Source organism: Mustelus asterias, unplaced genomic scaffold, assembly GCF_964213995.1.
Source record: "Mustelus asterias unplaced genomic scaffold, sMusAst1.hap1.1 HAP1_SCAFFOLD_2133, whole genome shotgun sequence".
In the NCBI taxonomy this organism is placed as follows: domain Eukaryota; kingdom Metazoa; phylum Chordata; class Chondrichthyes; order Carcharhiniformes; family Triakidae; genus Mustelus; species Mustelus asterias.
The window spans coordinates 46,111-64,000 of NW_027592078.1; the positions used below are offsets into that span (position 1 = coordinate 46,111).

General features: G+C 42.3%; 1 protein-coding gene across 1 annotated transcript in view; it reads left to right on the top strand.

Moving 5' to 3' along the window:
• The window catches only part of LOC144489319 (scavenger receptor cysteine-rich domain-containing protein DMBT1-like), a gene marked incomplete at its 3' end in the record, with an annotated part of 35,288 nt that extends 19,049 nt beyond the window's left edge, over nucleotides 1-16,239 (top strand). The window contains exons 6-11 of the mRNA XM_078207204.1: nucleotides 2,769-3,083; nucleotides 7,886-8,203; nucleotides 8,426-8,743; nucleotides 9,137-9,253; nucleotides 10,910-11,017; nucleotides 16,108-16,239. Of these exons, the coding sequence (XP_078063330.1) occupies nucleotides 2,769-3,083; nucleotides 7,886-8,203; nucleotides 8,426-8,743; nucleotides 9,137-9,253; nucleotides 10,910-11,017; nucleotides 16,108-16,239 (1,308 nt within the window). The remainder of the gene's footprint in view (nucleotides 1-2,768; nucleotides 3,084-7,885; nucleotides 8,204-8,425; nucleotides 8,744-9,136; nucleotides 9,254-10,909; nucleotides 11,018-16,107) is intronic.
• Nucleotides 16,240-17,890: the final 1,651 nt, after the last annotated feature.

The window sequence follows — 17,890 nt, forward strand, 5'->3', positions numbered from 1 at the left end:
GCTGCCAGGCAAGGTGGTGGAGGCGGACACACTGGGAACGTTTAAGACGTATCGAGATCGCCACATGAACGGAGTGGGAATGGAGGGATACAAAATAATGGTCTAGTTTGGACCAGGGAGCGGCACGGGCTTGGAGGGCCGAAGGGCCTGTTCCTGTGCTGTATTGTTCTTTGTTCTTTATTAAAGGAGCATCCTAAAAAAAACAAATAACACTCATCAATCACCATCACAATCAAGGAAAATATTTCTGAATCATCGAAAACTCTCTTTTATCCTGGCATCCAAGAAAATTTAAATCCCACCATTGGATTTACTATTCACAGTTTATTCTCCTCAGCAGCCCCTACCTTGACACCATCAGTGTGTTCAATCTAATAACAGTTTCACCTGCACCATCACATGAAATTGACATATCTAGTTTCTCTCCAATATTTGATCATGCCCCATTCGAGCTAGCTTGTTGATGGTTTCAATCTCTTTCCCTCTGGATTCTACTTCCACTGAAATCACACATTCATCCCTATTTTTCGGTTAGTTAATACTTTGCCGATTCTTCCTGCATGTTCTGTGCCCCTTTCATTTGAGAGTTAATTGCAATATATTTGAAACACGAGAATCATATATTCAGCCCTACTCTACCACAGAAACAACCCTTAGTGAACGTGCCAAAGGCAAACTATTGCTCCTTCTCCTTCTGTATTACTCTTCAGTTTACGATACAGTTGGTCATGGATCTTTTATCCCAAAACTGCTGTCCACTGACTGAGGTTGGTTGGGAATGCAATCTATTGGTTCCACTCTAAGCTAATCAATCAATATGATGGAATTATCAGCAACAATCTTCACTTTCCTCGACAGTAGGCTATTGTGGTGTCCTCCAAGCATGATATCCTGATCAAAAACTGATTTTTGTTTACTTGTTGTCTTTTAGTAGCATCCTGCGGAAAGAGAGTGTCCATTTCCAAACAAAAGCAATGGACTGCGAATGCTGGAATCTGAAACAACAACAGAAAATGCTGAAAAATCTCAGCATGACTCTTAGCATCTGTGAGAGTGAATAGAGCTAATGTTTCGAGTCTGGGTGATCTTTCGTCTCGCTGAGAGACTCGAAACGTTAGCTCTATTCTGTCTCCAATAGTGCTGTCAGAACTGCTGAGATTTTCCAGAATGTTCTGTTTTTGTTTCAGATGCCAGGATCCGCAGTATTTTCCTTTTGTCATGTCATCTGTAATGCTGATGTGATTGTTGACATCGAGGTGTCTTTCTCTGCACCTGTTCATACCATCACCAAAGCTCTTTATTTCATTTTGTTACCCTTACGGTTGGTGATTCAAATTCACTGGTAGCTCGTCTGTCTAAATCTATTCCTCGAAAAGTAGATGTCATTCAAATTTCATGTGCCTATTGCCCACCTTTGAAGACGTCTCTCGATCGCATCTCCAGAGCCGACAGTGAATTATCTTATGTCCACACAAATGCTTTTGCAACATCTTTTGAGTTCACAGCTCGCAGTACACTTCAATTTCTGCCACTACTGGCCTTATGGAAAAAAGCTAATAATTGTCAACACAACATTTCAAATATTTTCAACCGAAATGTACCTGCAATGAAACCCTCTTTGCTTCGTTAGATTGTTCATAAATAAACACAAATACTTTTAAACACCTTTTGTTTGCCTGACTTTATTTGTACTTACCTGGTTTCAGATTTTCTTGTGCACTATAGATTAAAAGCATTGTGAACATTGAGAAGGAAAGGAGAGGGCGCAGGATGTAGTATTACAATCATAGCTAGGGTGTAGAGAAAGATGAATTTAATATGAGTGACGTCCATTCAGAAGGCTGATGGTGGCAGGGAAGAAGTTGTTTTTGAATCGGTTGGGACTTGACCTCAAACCTTTGAATTTTTGTTCCAAGGGAAAGAGGTGTAAGAGAGTATGCCCGGGGTGCGTGTGGTCCTTGATAATGCTGGCTGCTTTTCCGAGGCAGCGGGAAGTGTAGACAGAGCCAATTGACGGGAGGCTGGTTTGTGGGAAGGACCGGGCTTCTTTGACGACACTTGTAGTTTTTTGCCATCTTGGACAGAGCAGCATCCATATCAAGCTCTGATACAGTCAAAATAATGCTTTGTATGGTGCATCCATAAAAGTTGCTGAGAGTCGTTGGGGACTTGCCAAATTTCCTTAGCCTCGCTTGAAAATAGAGGCGTTGGTGGGCTTTCTTAACTATAACGTCGCCGTGGAGGGGCGAGGACAAGTTGCTGGTGAACTGCTGACCTAGAAACTTGATGCTCTCGACCATTTCCCCTTCATCCCCTTTGATTTCAGCAGAGGCATTTCCTCCACTGAGCTTCCTGACATCGATGCCAATCTCTTTCGTTTTACTGACATTAAGGGAGAGATTATTGTCGTTGCACCAGTTCACCAGATTCTGTATCCCCTTCCTGTACCCGTCTCAACATCGTCTGAGATCCGACCCCTTTCGGTGGTGTTATCAGGAAACTTGCAAATCGAGTTGGGGGGGAATTTGGCCACGCATTCATAGGTGTATAAGGAGTATAGAAAGGTGCTGAGGACATGGTCATGTGGGGTACCAATGTTTAGGATAATTGCAGAGGAGTTGTTGTTGCCGTTCCTTACTGATTGCCGTCTTTGGTTCAGGACATCGAGGATCCAATCACAGAGCGAGGAGCCTATCCCAGGCTACTGACCATCCAATGTTAGTATTCAATGGTGTTGAATATAATCTACCTAACTTCTTGCCCAACAGGACATGAACAGTTAAGACTGTCAGACGGTGAAGACCGATGCGCTGGCCGAGTGGAGATTTATTACAATGGGACATGGGGCTCAGTGTGTGATGATTCCTGGGATCTCACGGACGCCCATGTGGTTTGCAAACAGCTGTCATGTGGAACTGCATTGGACGCAGCACTTCCTGCTTCAAGTGGACCCAGTGTGGACTCAGTTTGGTTGGATGAAGTGAACTGTTCCGGTGACGAGTTGTTTCTATGGAACTGTCCCTCTGCATCACGGGGTAACCACGACTGTAATCAGAAAGAGGATGTCAACATTATGTGTTCAGGTAACGGAGATTTCAATGTGTTAATTGTTCTCAGACAAAAACATGAGTTCGCAAAACAGATATTTCATTGATAGAAATGGAAATGCAGCACACAGAAATAACCTCGAATTACGAATGGATATTTTATTTAATTATGAAGCAAACATAATTCTTCATCGAAACAGTTCTGTCAATGGGATCACGGCCCATTCTTCCAAATTCCAATGAATCGAGTCCTAAACTGTTCAACTTTTCTCATAAGACAATCCCTCCATACTGGAGATCATCCCAGTGAAACTTCTCTGTTTTGCCTCGAATGAAGTATTATTTTCTTTCAATAAGGAAACGAAGCTGTTCACAGAAATTAAGATGTAGTCTCGACAATGCTTTGTGCACTTGCAGACAGACTAACTGTATTGGCCATGCAAAATAGTCCCTCAGTCTATCCAAACAGGCGCCGGAGTATGGTGGCTAGGGAGTTTTCAAAGTAAATTCATTGCAGATATAAACCAAATTGTGACAATAATAAATATACTTAAACTTCCACAAATTACCCTCCAGCCCCCTTGAAACAATTGCCATAATTGATTAAAGAAAATCCCAAGGCTTTTTATACATATATAAAGAACAACAGGGCAGCCAGGGAGAGGGTTGGCCCACTCAAGGACAGGGGAGGGAATCTACGCGTGGAGCCAGAGGATTGGGTGAGGTATTAAATTAGTATTTGCATCAGTATTCACCGAAGAGAAGGACTTGATGAATGTTGAGCCTGGGAAAGGTTGTGAAGATAGTTTGAGTCATGTTGAGATCAAAATGGAGGAGGTATTGGGATTCCTGATGGGATATGCCCCAGAATACTGAGGGAGGCGAGGGAGGACATTGCTGGGGCCTTGAGATAAATCTTTGTAGCCTCACTGGCTACAGGGGATGCCCCAGATGATTGGAGATTAGCGAATGTTGTTTCTTTGTTTAATTAGGGAAGCAAGAATAATCCAAGTAGTTACAGGCCGGTGAGCCTTACGTCAGTGGTAGGGAAATTATTGGAGAGGATTCTTCGAGACAGGATTTACTCCTAGTTGGAAATCAATTGACTTATTAGAGAGAGGCAACATAGTTTTGTGAAGGGGAGGTCGTTTCTCACTAGTTTGATCAAGTTTTTCGAGGAAGTGACGAAGATGATTGATGAGGGTAGGGCAGTGGATGTTGTCAGTAAGGCCTTTGACAAGATCCCTCATGGCAGATTGGTGCAGAAGGTGAAGTCGCATGGCATCAGAAGTGAGCTGGCAAGTTGGATACAGAACTGTCTCAGTCATAGAAAGCAGATGGTAACAGCGGAAGGGTGCATTTCTGGATGGAGGGCTGTGACAAGTGGCGTTCCTCAGGGATCAGTGATGGGACCTTTGCTGTTTGTAATATATACATGTATATATATATATATATATACATATATGTATATGATTTGGAGGAATATGTAACTGAATGATCAGTAAGTTTGCTGATGGCGCAAAGGGAGGTGGATTTGCAGATAGTGATGAAAATAGAAGATAGAACAGTACAGCACAGTACAGGCCCTTCGGCCCTCGATGTTGTGCCGAGCTTTGTCCGAAACAAAGATCAAGCAATCCCACTTCTTATCATACTGGTGTGCTCCATGTGCCTACCCAATAACCGCTTGAAAGTTCCTAAAGTGCCCGACTCCACTACCACAGCAGGTAGTCCAGTCCACACCCCAACAACTCTCTGAGTAAAGAACCTACCTCGGACATCCATCTTAAATCTCCCACCATGAACCTTATAGTTATGCCTCTAGTAACAGCTACATGCACCCGATGAAATAATCTCTGAACATCCTCTTTATCCCCCTCATCATCTTATAAACCTCTATTAAGTCGCCTCTCATCCTCCGCCGCTCTAAAGAGAAAAGCCCTAGCTCCCTCAACCTTTCCTCGTAAGACCTAGCCTCCAAACCAGGCAGCATCCTGGTAAATCTCCTCTGCACTCTTTCCAATGCTCCCACGTCCTTCTGATAGTAAGGTGAATAGAACTGCACACAATATTTCAAATGTGGTCTCACTAACGTCCTGTACAGTTGCAGCATAACCCCACGGCTCTTAAACTCAAACCCCTTGTTAATAAACGCTAACACACTATAGGCCTTCTTCACGGCACTCTCCCCTTGAGTGGCAACCTTCAGAGGTCAGTGGATATGTACCCCAAGATCTCTCTGTTCCTCTACATTCCTCAGAACCCTACCGTTGACCCTGTAATCCGCATTCAAATTTGTCCTGCCAAAATGAATGACCTCGCACTTATCAGGGTTAAACTCCATCTTCCATTTTTCGGCCCAGCTCTGCATCCTATCAATGTCTCTTTGCAGCCCACAACAGCCCTCCACCTCATCCACGACTCCAGCAATCTTGGTGTCATCAGCAAATTTACTGACCCACCCTTCAGCCCCCTCCTCCAAGTCATTGATAAAAATCACAAATAGCAGAGGACCCAGCACTGATCCCTGTGGAACACCGCTGGTAACTGGTCTCCAGTCTGAAAATTTTCCATCCGCCACCCCGCTCTGTCTTCTATGAGATAACCAGTTACTTATCCAATCGGCCAACTTTCCCTCTATCCCACACCTCCTTACTTTCTTCATGAGCCGACCATGTGGAACCTTATCAAACGCCTTACTAAAATCCATGTAAAAGACATCAACTGCTCTACCTTCATCTACACACTTCGTTACCTTCTCAAAGAAGTCAATCAAATTTGTGAGGCAAGACTTCACCTTCACGAATCTGTGTTGACTTTCCGGGATTAAGCTGCATCTTTCCAAATGGTCATAAACCCTACCGCTCAGGACCTTTTCCATTAACTTACCGACCACCGAATTAAGACTAACCGGTCTATAATTACCAGGGTCATTCCTATTTCCTTTCTTAAACAGAGGAAAAACATTCGCCACTTTCCACTCCTCTGGAACTATCCCCGTGGACAGTGAGGACCCAAAAATCTAAGCCAAAGTCTCTGCAATCTCATCCCTTGCCTCCCAAAGAATCCGAGGATATATCCCATCTGGCCCAGGGGACTTATCGACACTCAGGTTTTTCAAAATTGCTAATACATCTTCCCTCAGAACATCTAACTCCTCCAGCCTATCAGCCTGCATCACACTCTCATCCTCACAAACATGAGGACCATCAGAGGATACAGCAGGATACAGATCAGTTGGAGACTTGGACGGGGAAATGGCAGATGGAGCTTTATCCGGACAAATATGAGGTAATGCATTTTGGAAGTTCTAATACAGATAGGAAATATACAGTAAATGGCAGAATCCTTAAGATTATTGATAGGCAGAGGGATATGGGTGTACAGGTGCACAAGCCATCGAAGGTAGCAACGCAGGTGGAGAAGGTAGCCAAGAAGGGACACAGCATGCTTGCCTTCATCAGCCGGGGCATTGACTTTAAAGATTGGCAAGTCATGTTGCAGGTTTATATGATCTTAGTTCGGCTGCATTTGGAATATAGTGTTCAATTCTGGTCGCCACACTTCCAGTAGAATGAGGAGGCTTTGGACAAAAGAATTACCTGGATGTTGCCTTGCATGAAGGTATTAGGTATGAGAAGAGGTTGGAGAAACTCAGTTTGTTGTAACCGGAACGACGGAGGTTGTCGGGCGACCTGGTAGAAGTCTCCAAGATTATCAGGGGCGTGGACAGAGTGTAGAGTCACAAGCTTTTTCTCAGGGTGAAAGAGTTAATTACTCGGTGGCATAGGTTTAAGATGCGGGGGAATGTTGAATGGAGATTACGATGCAAGTTTTTCACTCAGAGGGAGGTGGGTGTCTGAACTCGTTGTCTGCAGAGGTATTGGAAGCAGATACGATAGCGACTTTTAAGGAGCGTCTTGACATATACATGAAGAGGATGTGAATAGAGAGATATGGTCCCCGGAAGGGTAGGGGGCTTTAGTTCAATCAGGCTGCATGTTCGGTGCAGGCTTGGAGGGCAGAGTGCCTGTTCCTGTGCTGTAATTTTCTTTGCTCTTTGAATAAGCCTTCCAGAATACCTACTACATCTTTGTACTAGCTTTCTGTGCTTTTGCACATGGAGTCCCAAGTCCATCTGTGTTGCAGCTTTCTGAGGATTTTCACCCTTTAAGTATTATTTTGTTCTGTGCTCTCCCATCCAAAATGAACAACTTCACGGTTTCCCACAGATACTTAATTTGATAATTATTTGGCCACTTACGTAACCTACCAGGCTCTCATTGTAAACTGTTTTCGTCCCTGTCGCAACATGCCTGCCCACGTTCTTTTCTGTGTTGCCTGTAAATTCGGCTAAAGTGCAATCGTTTCCTTCCTGCAAATCATTAAAATATGTTACAAGTATCTGCTGTCCCAGCACTGTTCCTTCCGAAACCCCACTGGATACTGGTCGCCAAAATGAAAAAGAACCCCATCTCCCTGCTCGCTGATTCCTGCCCATTAGCTAATTCTCTATCAATGCCGAGTTACTGCCTCCAAAACGGTGGGCCTTTACCTTCGGGCTTTAATCTTGGCGAGATACGTTGTGGAATCCCTTGTCGAAATCCATTCTGGTTGAGAATTCGTTGAAAACATCTGTAACTTCTTCAAATGATCCAATAACAACTGGCAAGAGTGAGATAATCACTTACTTTAGAGTAGATTTTATTTACATCTTTACCCACCGAAACAATGACCAATAGGCAGTGAACTTCGTATTTTTATTATTTATGACCTGCTCATCGATCATGCAGCGAGCTTACGAATGAACCATTGCACATTTCTAATTTCATTGACAGAGTACAAAGAGTTACGGTTGGTGAATGGAAAGCATCGCTGTGAGGGGAGAGTGGAAGTGTTCTACAATGGCACCTGGGGAGCAGTGTGCTCGGACAAACTGGATAACCATGATGCAGAAGTGATTTGTAAACAGCTACACTGCGGCGCCTTTTCTTACATTAATTATGACGCTCAGTTGTTCGGGCCAGGAACCGGACCCATATGGCTTGATAATATTGAGTGTAATTTAAATGAGAGAACGCTTTGGCAGTGTCAGACAGACCCTTGGGGTAAACACAACTGTCAGCACTCGGAAGATGCGGGTGTTGTCTGCTCAGGTAAGCCAGCACACGTATAAATCATGTAGCCTTTTCAGACATTGGTGCCCAATTCAATTATATTTTCCTCCTGCTAACAGAATCCATCGTGGGTAAAGAGGAAGTCGACAGGCCACCGGAATGCGTTCGCAAATCAGTTGTTTGCATTTCTTCATTACACTGAACATTTGAGGTATTCGTGGCTTTAGGAATGGAGATGTCAATAATAGTTTCTATTTCCAGATTTGGGACTACCTGTGCGCTTGGTTGGAGGAGACAACAACTGTTCAGGGAGAGTAGAGATATTGTGCAATCACCTCTGGGGCACAGTATGTGATGACCCATGGGATATTGAAGATGCCAATGTCGTTTGTCGTCAGTCGGGTTGTGGTTCCGCTCTATTTGCCCCAGGAGGGGCCTATTTCACTCAGGGTGAAGGTGATATCTGGCTAGAAGAGGTGAAGTGTACTGGAATGGAATACTTTCTCTCTGACTGTCCTACATCATCGTCCGCACAATCAGATTGTAATCATAAAGAAGATGCCAGTGTGATCTGCTCCGGTAAGGGTCCAGACACGTGATGAGTTTGTTTTGTTCGGTTAGAAGGAGGCAGAGTTTTTTCATAAATGAGTGTCAGCAGTTCCGTTTCTTAAGATAAACTCTAAGGTATCAATCTCATGACTTAATATGCAATGCCTTCCACAGGACCCGAGGCCGCACTGACAGATTCCCCATCCTCAACTGCAGGTAATGTTCCTTAAAATCTTTACAATATCTTGAATATTATTCCTGTTCTTCACAGTGCTCGCACTAGCGATACTCATGTTATTGACATTCTCTTGGCATTGTAAATTTAAAAGAAAATATTAGTGTTTTCATCAGTGATTTACTTTTGTTTGAGAAATGCAATCGTTGTGTCTATTTCTTAAATCCCTCTGTGATTTTCCGCTTAAGCACAGGGAATTGAGAAGACTCCCATACCTGTTGTCATCTGCATTACACTCGGAGTTTTGTTAATCTGTGAGCTATCAGCACTAATGGCTGTCATACAGAGAACTCTAAAAAGGAAAGGTGAGTTTCATATCTTACCTCTGATCTAACACTGGACCAGTCATCATATTTCACATCCCGGACAGTCTGCATTTATTACACTTTTCCAGAGAGTCTGAGTTGACAACGTGAGAAATACATGTTAATCTACTAACTTCCTTTTTTTAAATGTTCAATGCAGTTGTTGATTACGATGAAGACAAAGAACAAAAAAAACTGGAACACATCAGCACAGAGAGCAGCATATGTAGAGGAAACAGGCCTAACGTTCTTAGACGATATGCCTCTTCCTCAATGCAATTATGGAAATGTAAATTAGTTGCAAACTTCATATTCGTTCTCCAAGATCACACAGTGTACTCGATACAAAATAAGTTACTTGTTGTACCGATGAATCACATTTGCTTCAATTAAAAATTCACATGTCACTCATCCTTTCCCACTCGGGTTCCATTCTTCTTCTTCTTCTCATTCCTAACGCGCAATAATATACAAAACATTCCAATTCAACTAATATATAATATTAAAAACCACCCTGAATATGGATAAACTGATGACTTTTCAAACTGACGAGATAAAACAAAGAACAGTTTTGTCCTCATTCGCCCGTCAAAACTGATACAGTCCGCAGAGTTCAGCCGGTGTCATACGCAATCACATCGCACAAGCACATACACATGCAAACACATTTAAAAAATATACCTATTACATACAAATAGTCTCCTCCTTATTCAAGCTGACTGGCTTTGTCAAATCACTGTTTTCCTCGGTTTTCTTTACTCCTGTCACACATGAGAACCCGTCCTGCACTACATTTCTCCTAAGCAGACTCAGTAAAGTGTAAAATCCCTCCGGAATCTGGCTTGTAAATTCTGGGAGAATGATAATGTCCGGAGCATGAGGCGCGCCTGAACCTCAAACTAAATGGAGCAAAACTTCAGAAGTTTCCAGAGTTTAAATCGATGATGGAACATGGTTTATGATTATAACTAAACCATGAAAAAAAATCGAAATTTAGAAATGGTATCAATAAATATCAATATATGTGAAAATAATTAATGTTCTTAGCTCAACGGAACACTTGAGGAGCTGATGTCCAAGTTAGGATAGTTTGTGGGGGGCGGGGGGGGGGGGCGCGGGGAGGGGGGAGAGGCGGGGGGGGGGCGTTCTGTACAGACAATTTTTCTCACTTATTAGACAATGGGACTGGTCAAACTGCACATTATCTTTATTTTTCATAGAACAAATGTCACTTTCATTTCTCAGAAACTCACAGTGGGAAGTGGTTCAACAAAATATTCCTTTGTCAATTTCAGGCGTGTTGCATTCACCAGTGAAGAATTATTTCTGAATCAGTGTTGATTTTCTTAATGATTTGCAGGTCCTTCTTCAATATTGCTCCATGAATAGCATTGCAACTTAAGCTCCATCTTAATTATGAATCATAAATATATAAGGCAGCAACTTTCAGGAAATACATAAATCAGAGGCAAAGGCAAATAACTTCAATTAGGAAATATATTTTACAGCAAAGAGCCAGAGGCTGACACACTGACCCTATTTCAAGATAAACAGGAACTGCTCCTCTATTAAGTTAAGGCGCAATTAAGCACAACCTCAGATGTAAACCCGGGGGAATGTACTGAAAATCAATTCACTCTTTGCTTCCTGAAACAGATGCCGTCACTGGCGCCAGTGGTCCACCTGCTGGCTCGTATCAAGGAATTTATGAAGAAATTGAGAGTATTCCATCTGGCAAGATTTTCGATGAAACTTGTGGCTCAGGTATTTATACACATTCTGGCTGATCGCGAACGTTCACTGAAGGAATGCCCTTTCCACTGAAATTCCCATTTCCAATTGAAAATTCACCGAAATGACATGATCAGCAGTATAATCAGTATGCTCTTGTGATGGAATACTTTCACATTGAGCGTCTCCATGAAGATGAGTGCAGAGAGAAGTGATGGGTTTGGGAAGATTGCCCCTGCTCCTTCCTGTCTTATTTGAACAAAAAACAAAGAACAAAGAACATTATAGCACAGGAACAGGCCATTCGGCCCTCCAAGCCTGCACCCACCATGCTGCCCGTCTTTACTAAAAGCCCCTGAAATTCCGGGGACCATATCTCTTTATTCCCATACTATTCATGTATGTGTCAAGATACACCTTAAAAGTCACGACAGTATCCAATTACACTCCCTCCCCCAGCAACGAGTTCCAGGCACCCACCACCCTCTGTGTAAAAGATCTGCCTCGAATATCTTCTTTAAATGTTGCCCCTTGCACCTTAAACTGTTCCCTCAAGTAAATGACTCTTCAACCCTGAGAAAATGCTTCTGACTATCCACTCTGTCCATGCCTCTCATAATATTGTACACTTCTATCAGGTCGCCCCTCAACCTCCGTCGTTCCATTGAGAACAAACCAAGTGTCTCCATCCTCTCCTCACAGCTAATGCTCTCCATACCAGGAAACATCCTGTAAATCTTTTCTGTACCCTCTCCAAAGTCTCCACATCCTTCTGATAGTTTGGTTGTAGACAACGATAAGGAATCCCTTTTCCTATTTCTCACTCAGCAGCATACTGACTACTTCAGGTGTCTGAGCTGTGAAGAGTAACTTTATTGACTATAACATAATTCAGTCACTCCCATGGCGGAATGTGTGTGTGTGCCTGTGGGGTGGGGTGGCGAGGAGGGGGGAGGGGTGTGGTGGGATGAAAGGGGTAAGCGAGGAGGGGGGGAGGGGCGAGGGGGGGTGGTGTCGTGGGGGGAGTGTGCTGGAGGGGGCGGGAAGCTGGCTGCTACGGAACAACAAACAAAAGAAGTTCTATTGAGGAACATATAGAACCATACAGCACAGAAACAGGCCCATCGAGCCACCGTATGTATGCCAAATGGCAAATACTAAAGCATATTAATTCCATTTTCCAACACTTGGCCCATAACCCACTATGCCTTGGCGATTTAAGAGCTCGGTCAAATGCTTCTTAGATGTTGCGAGAACACTTGCCTCCACCACCTCTTCGACATTTGTTCCATATTTCCACCACTCTTTCAGCAAAACATATTTCCTCAGATTTCCTCCAAATCACTAACTCTTCACCTTAAATCTCTGCCCCGTGGCCATCGTCAGCTCAGCTATGGAGGATCATTACTGTGTTCTACCCGATCTATGCCTCTCATAAGTTTGTGTTCCTCTATCAGATTTTCTCTCAGTCTCCTATGCTCCAGGGAAAACACACACATCTTATCGAGTCTCTCCTCACAACTGAAACGTTCCTTCCTTGTGAATCTCATCAGCACACCTATTCGTGCAATCATGTCCGACTGAAAGGCAGACAATCAAACTGCACACAATCCTTCATCTGTGCCGAAACAATGTTTTATAAAGTTGTACCAAGAACTCGTTGTTCCGATATTCCATGTCTGGCTAATGAAGGCAAGAATTCTGTACATCATCTTCACGATAATATCGATGTGTTCTGCCACCTTTAGGCAACTATGGACTTCTACACCAATGCCCCTTTGCTCGTTAATAATCCCCAGTGGCTGACTGTTCATTGTGTATATGCTACCTTCGTTGGACCTCCCACAATACATCAGCTCATATTTATCAGAATGTGTAGTTAATTTAGGATAAATTATACAATTATCCATATAAAAATAATCATGAGATTATTTCCAGTGCCGTTAAATTCATAGAATGTTGTTGCAGGAAACAAATAGCAAGGGAAAATGTACTTACAATGCATAAATAATAATATAATCCGCGTGGGAGTACAAAAGAATAGGAATCTCCACTATATCGAGAAAGGGGGAATGATTCAGAGCAGATGGAATCAAAAGGTAAAGCAACAGCTGGAACCGAGTCACTTGAATGCAATTGCCTTTTAGATCGCAACTAGAATGGCAAAATAATAGATGGGAGGAGCCAGCTGAGGGACAACATAGATACCTTAGGAATGAAAAAGTCATTATATTTAGGAAGGTGCCCTATGTCGATCCTCAGAAAATTTGAAATGTTGTCCCGCAAAGAGCTGCGAATATATAAGCTGTCAAATATGTAAGAAAAAGTCAAGTATGAATGTCACATTGTGGACGAAAGAGACATTGTTTGAATTGAAGCTGAAGGAACAAGAATGCACGAAGAACATGGAAAGCTGGAGATGGAGAAACCAAGAAAGAAGACAGGATGGTAGGAGGCACGAGAAACAATGAAGAAGGCAATGAAGTTAAATTATATAGCAAACCAGAATAATATTGCAACATATTGTATCGGATATTTTAGATATTTCTGTCAGAAGTTAGTGAACACTGCAATGAAGTAAACGTGAAAATCCTCCAGATGCCACATTCTGGTGCCGACTCGCCTATGACATCGGAGAAAAAAATAGCAGACTACAAAATCGAGAAAGATCAAATGGCCATAGCACTAGAAGTTCAGGTTAGAAAACAAATGCAATCACTATCTAATTGTGAGGATTTAGAATATTCGTAAGTTAGATAAGCTGAAAGCTTATCCAATGACCTAAAACATGACAGTGGCGACATTACATCTGTTAAAAATATACAAAGCAAAAAGTGTGCAATATCTGAATTCTACCTGATAATTAATAATGACTATATTTGAAATGTGTGATGCAACATGTCCCTTGCACAACAGACAAATCATCTTTAGGTTATTAGACAAAATACAATGGGACACCTGCTAAATGAGAAAATACGACACAAAATACAAACATATTGTGATTAGTAAGTGGACTTCGAGAATGAAAACTACGTATGCCTCAAATGGTAGATGAGATGATCACCAAATTGATCAACATTTCAAATTCCATTTGATAAGCTATTGCATCATTACCTCATGAAAATGCCTCATGTATGCGTCAGCCTTTGTTCAGGTGCCAGCACTGTTAGGCAGCGCTGGTTTCAACTCATTCTACAGAAGCAAGGCTAAATTATCAGTGCGATTATGAGGGAAAGATCCACATACCGAGGGCAAGAAGTGGATGAGACGTTCAAAACGTTCAAATATACGTTGGTATATTTCAATCCAAATGAGAGGTCCATGTTTCCCCTCTCATTTTGGACTGAAATATACCACAGAACCAAACTGAAGCAGGGCATGGCAATTTTCCTGGTGCTTTGGCAAATATGTTTTCCATCATGTTTCATCACGTAATCAGACCATCACACTTAATTGTTCGCATTTAATTGAGTAAATCAGCTGTCATGTTTTGTTTGTTACATCAGTGTTTGAACATAAACAAATTCCTAAATGGCCGCAATAACTTGTCAATGCCGTCTGGCTAAGAGCATACAATGTTAATGCAGATATTATGATGATCTCTCTGGTCACAGTTTAGAAAGCACTACCTACGAGTCTTGCATAGATATACAGAATGGCAGAATGCGGGACCTTGTGTTTCACAAGCATCCATGCAGAACAGAGATTTATGATACAAACATGGGGATTAATCCTGCACTTCCTACATTTGTCAATGAAACTGAATTCCCCCCCCAGGGTGGGGATTTCAACATTCGGGCAATAATAAATTATAACCTTAAAATTTGTGTTCATTCGTGACTCTCTTCGTTTCTTTGCAATGTGTTCATAATGGAAGCACCTATTCTGCGATTTGTCTTATCCACCTGAAAATTCTGAAATTCCAGAATCTGATATTTAATATTAATTGTCCAATTATGTGCCGCAATATCAGTTCAAAGACACTTACGCTCTATTTTGGGAATGAATGAATAGGTAAGAATACATTAACGCACTGAAATATAGTATGATGCATGTATCTGGGTTTTCATTCCCACAGTCACTGCCGGCGAACTTACGTTAGCAATTATAAACAACTCCGTGCGGTCGGGGGTGGGTGTTCGCTCTGAGAGGATTCGTCATCAGCATACACCGCTCAATGTCTCTATATGAAAAACATACATTATGCTTTATAATCTGCAATCATTCCCTTTGTTTGGAAGAGGTCTAACACTTACAGTATGTCGCCTGCAATAGGAACGGCTTTATTTGGACAGTGTTGCTCTGATCAGAAGGTGCGGATAATTCTCCTTGAACTATTGTATTTCTGTGTATTTAAGTTTATGACTGAAAGGTGCCCTATTAAATTTCCAGTATAGTGACACAGGAACGATGTACGTACTGGGCGCTCTGCCCCTACATTTCAAGTTATCTCCCCAATGATAAATCATTTTGTCTTCAGCAGTTTCTGCTTCCATGGATTCCCTCAATCAGATCGAATATTACACCAGTCACAGCTTAGGTAGCACGGATCTGGGATCAGAAAATCCAGCTTGGAGCTCCTCCTGCTTTCAGGGTCAGTATGACTTCAATTTTGTGACTGTCAATTTTGTTCCCTTACCCAACTCCAAGTCCCCCCCCCCCCTCACCCCCCAAACCCCCCACTACTCTCTCTCTGCTATCGAATAGTATCAACTCAGCATCAAAACGACCAAACGGTCTAAGGGCGCTGCCATGAACGCGCAGTGATGTAGTGGTTAAATTTAACAATGCTGGAATAATATACATCTGACACATTATCAAACTGACTGCACCCAGCGGTAAAGGAAATGAAAACAATTTTCGACTTTCTGCCAGAAAAAATAAGAAATGCCTGTTCGTATTTGATGGTTGCTACATTGTGATCCTTGTGCCTTCCAAATTGAGACGATCCGAACACCAGTTAGCAAGCTGCAAACTTTCTTGATGTTCTCATCTTTCGACACATAAGGTCAACGTTCATCAATTTTCCTGTGCTCAAACCCGGGTAGATTGACACAAATATGGTCATTTCTGTGTGTGCAGTGTTAGCAAGAATTTTAATGGAAATCTCTATTTCATTGCAGATCCGGTATTGGGCGATTATGATGATGCTGAGACTGAAACATATGGGACAAGGGTAGGTAACTTGTTGATGAACAGAGATCCTGATCACCGCTTCACAGAAAGGACTGCTGACGGCGATCTCTCTCTTCTTGGTGAGTTCAATCACTGACACTTACCCAGTAAAAGTGATCTGTGTAAAAAGGCTGTTTTCAATTCAATTCTAACCAACGGCCAGAAAATTGAGAGGCAACCTCCAAAAATATCTGAGTTCGCTGGGCAGAAGGTGTCGTTGCAAAGCGCCAGTTGTACTGGAGACGATGTCCATGGTAAGATATTTGCGGTACACTTTCAATTTAAACAGACTCATCCCCAATACATCTTGTGTAACATAAACTATTCAGCACAAGACAGTCTTATCTTACTGGAGATGTGAAGAACAGGTTGTAAGTTACATAGCCTGATTACATTCCAGTAATTGCAGGCAGTCAGCAAATCCGCTGTTTAATTGGAATACATATTGCCGAGAAAGAGAATGAAACACCAGGTTTATCAGGGGACGATTTGAGATGGTGTAGTTCTTGTTTGCTGTTAAGGCAATGGATATTTTCAAGTATCAGTGGGCCCTCTTCTGTATCCTTTCCCGTCTCCTCAAATGGCTCAGCTGGGGAAAACAAAGCCATTCCATTGGAAACTTCGATCGTTACTTTCCGAATCAGTTTTGCCCCTGCAATCACATGTTATTCTCCATACACCTGAGTTCATTGTTTTAAAAAAAGCTTTAAGGTCGAATCTTCCTGTTGTTCCTGGAGTATCATCGATCCCAGTTCATCACCAGCCAGATTTTTTTTCTAACCCCCCCTCCATTAATTAAGCACGCTCTCTGCAAACCTTTCCAGCCATAGATCTTCCCGTACATCCTGGCCATTTGGAAACCCCGCAATGAAATCCCGACGTGATTTGTGGCTGAAGGCCACTCTACCGCTCTTTGTGTCTTGAGGTCACAATTCCAGGCATAACTTTCTAAAATGCAATGACTTTGCTATCTGCCTGATTTTGCCATTATGCTGCTTTATGTAAACATTTGTTTGCAAGCACTTCTCTGTAAGTTATGAGAAATGTCTGGCAGTCAATTGTTTAGAAAAATAAGAGTTGCATTATTCCTTCACTCCCATCATAACACTATACTCTTTATCTCATCACAAAACACAGCACTCATAACAACACAGATCCCACTCAATTGTCATCCTCCTAGTTTGGTAAGAAAGAGTGCTTTCGCCCTGACAGTTACAAGTTGTGTGATTCCCGTGCAGAAGGCCAACGACCCTGTGCCTGAAAATGAAGAAAGATCATTACCAACCGGTTAACAACAATGTTTAATTATCTCTTCCAATGTTTATGCGGCGGTGATGAGATTGTGCCGTGTGTGGTTTCTGTCGCTTGTGATGTGACTCCATCCATTAGCTAAGGTTAAAATTATGCGAGCGAACAAGTTATGTATTGATTAATCAAAGATATTTGAGGTGAACAGGTTCAGATTGACGAGTAAAGATGAGAATTATCATGTCCTAGTGGCGGTTGGAACTTTTTTTATAGAGCAAAAGAAAATGAAGATAGACAACGTATGAACAACTCAGGTCAAAAGCACGCTTTAACCTCGTGTTTGAAATGTAATCACTCTTGACATAACGGACATGGGGACGCCGTTTGCACTACACAAACGGATAACTTGATTCAGTGAGAACGACAAGATCAGTTGCTAAATGGGATGGCTGATTGAATGGCAGATAATGGTCAGATGCTGGC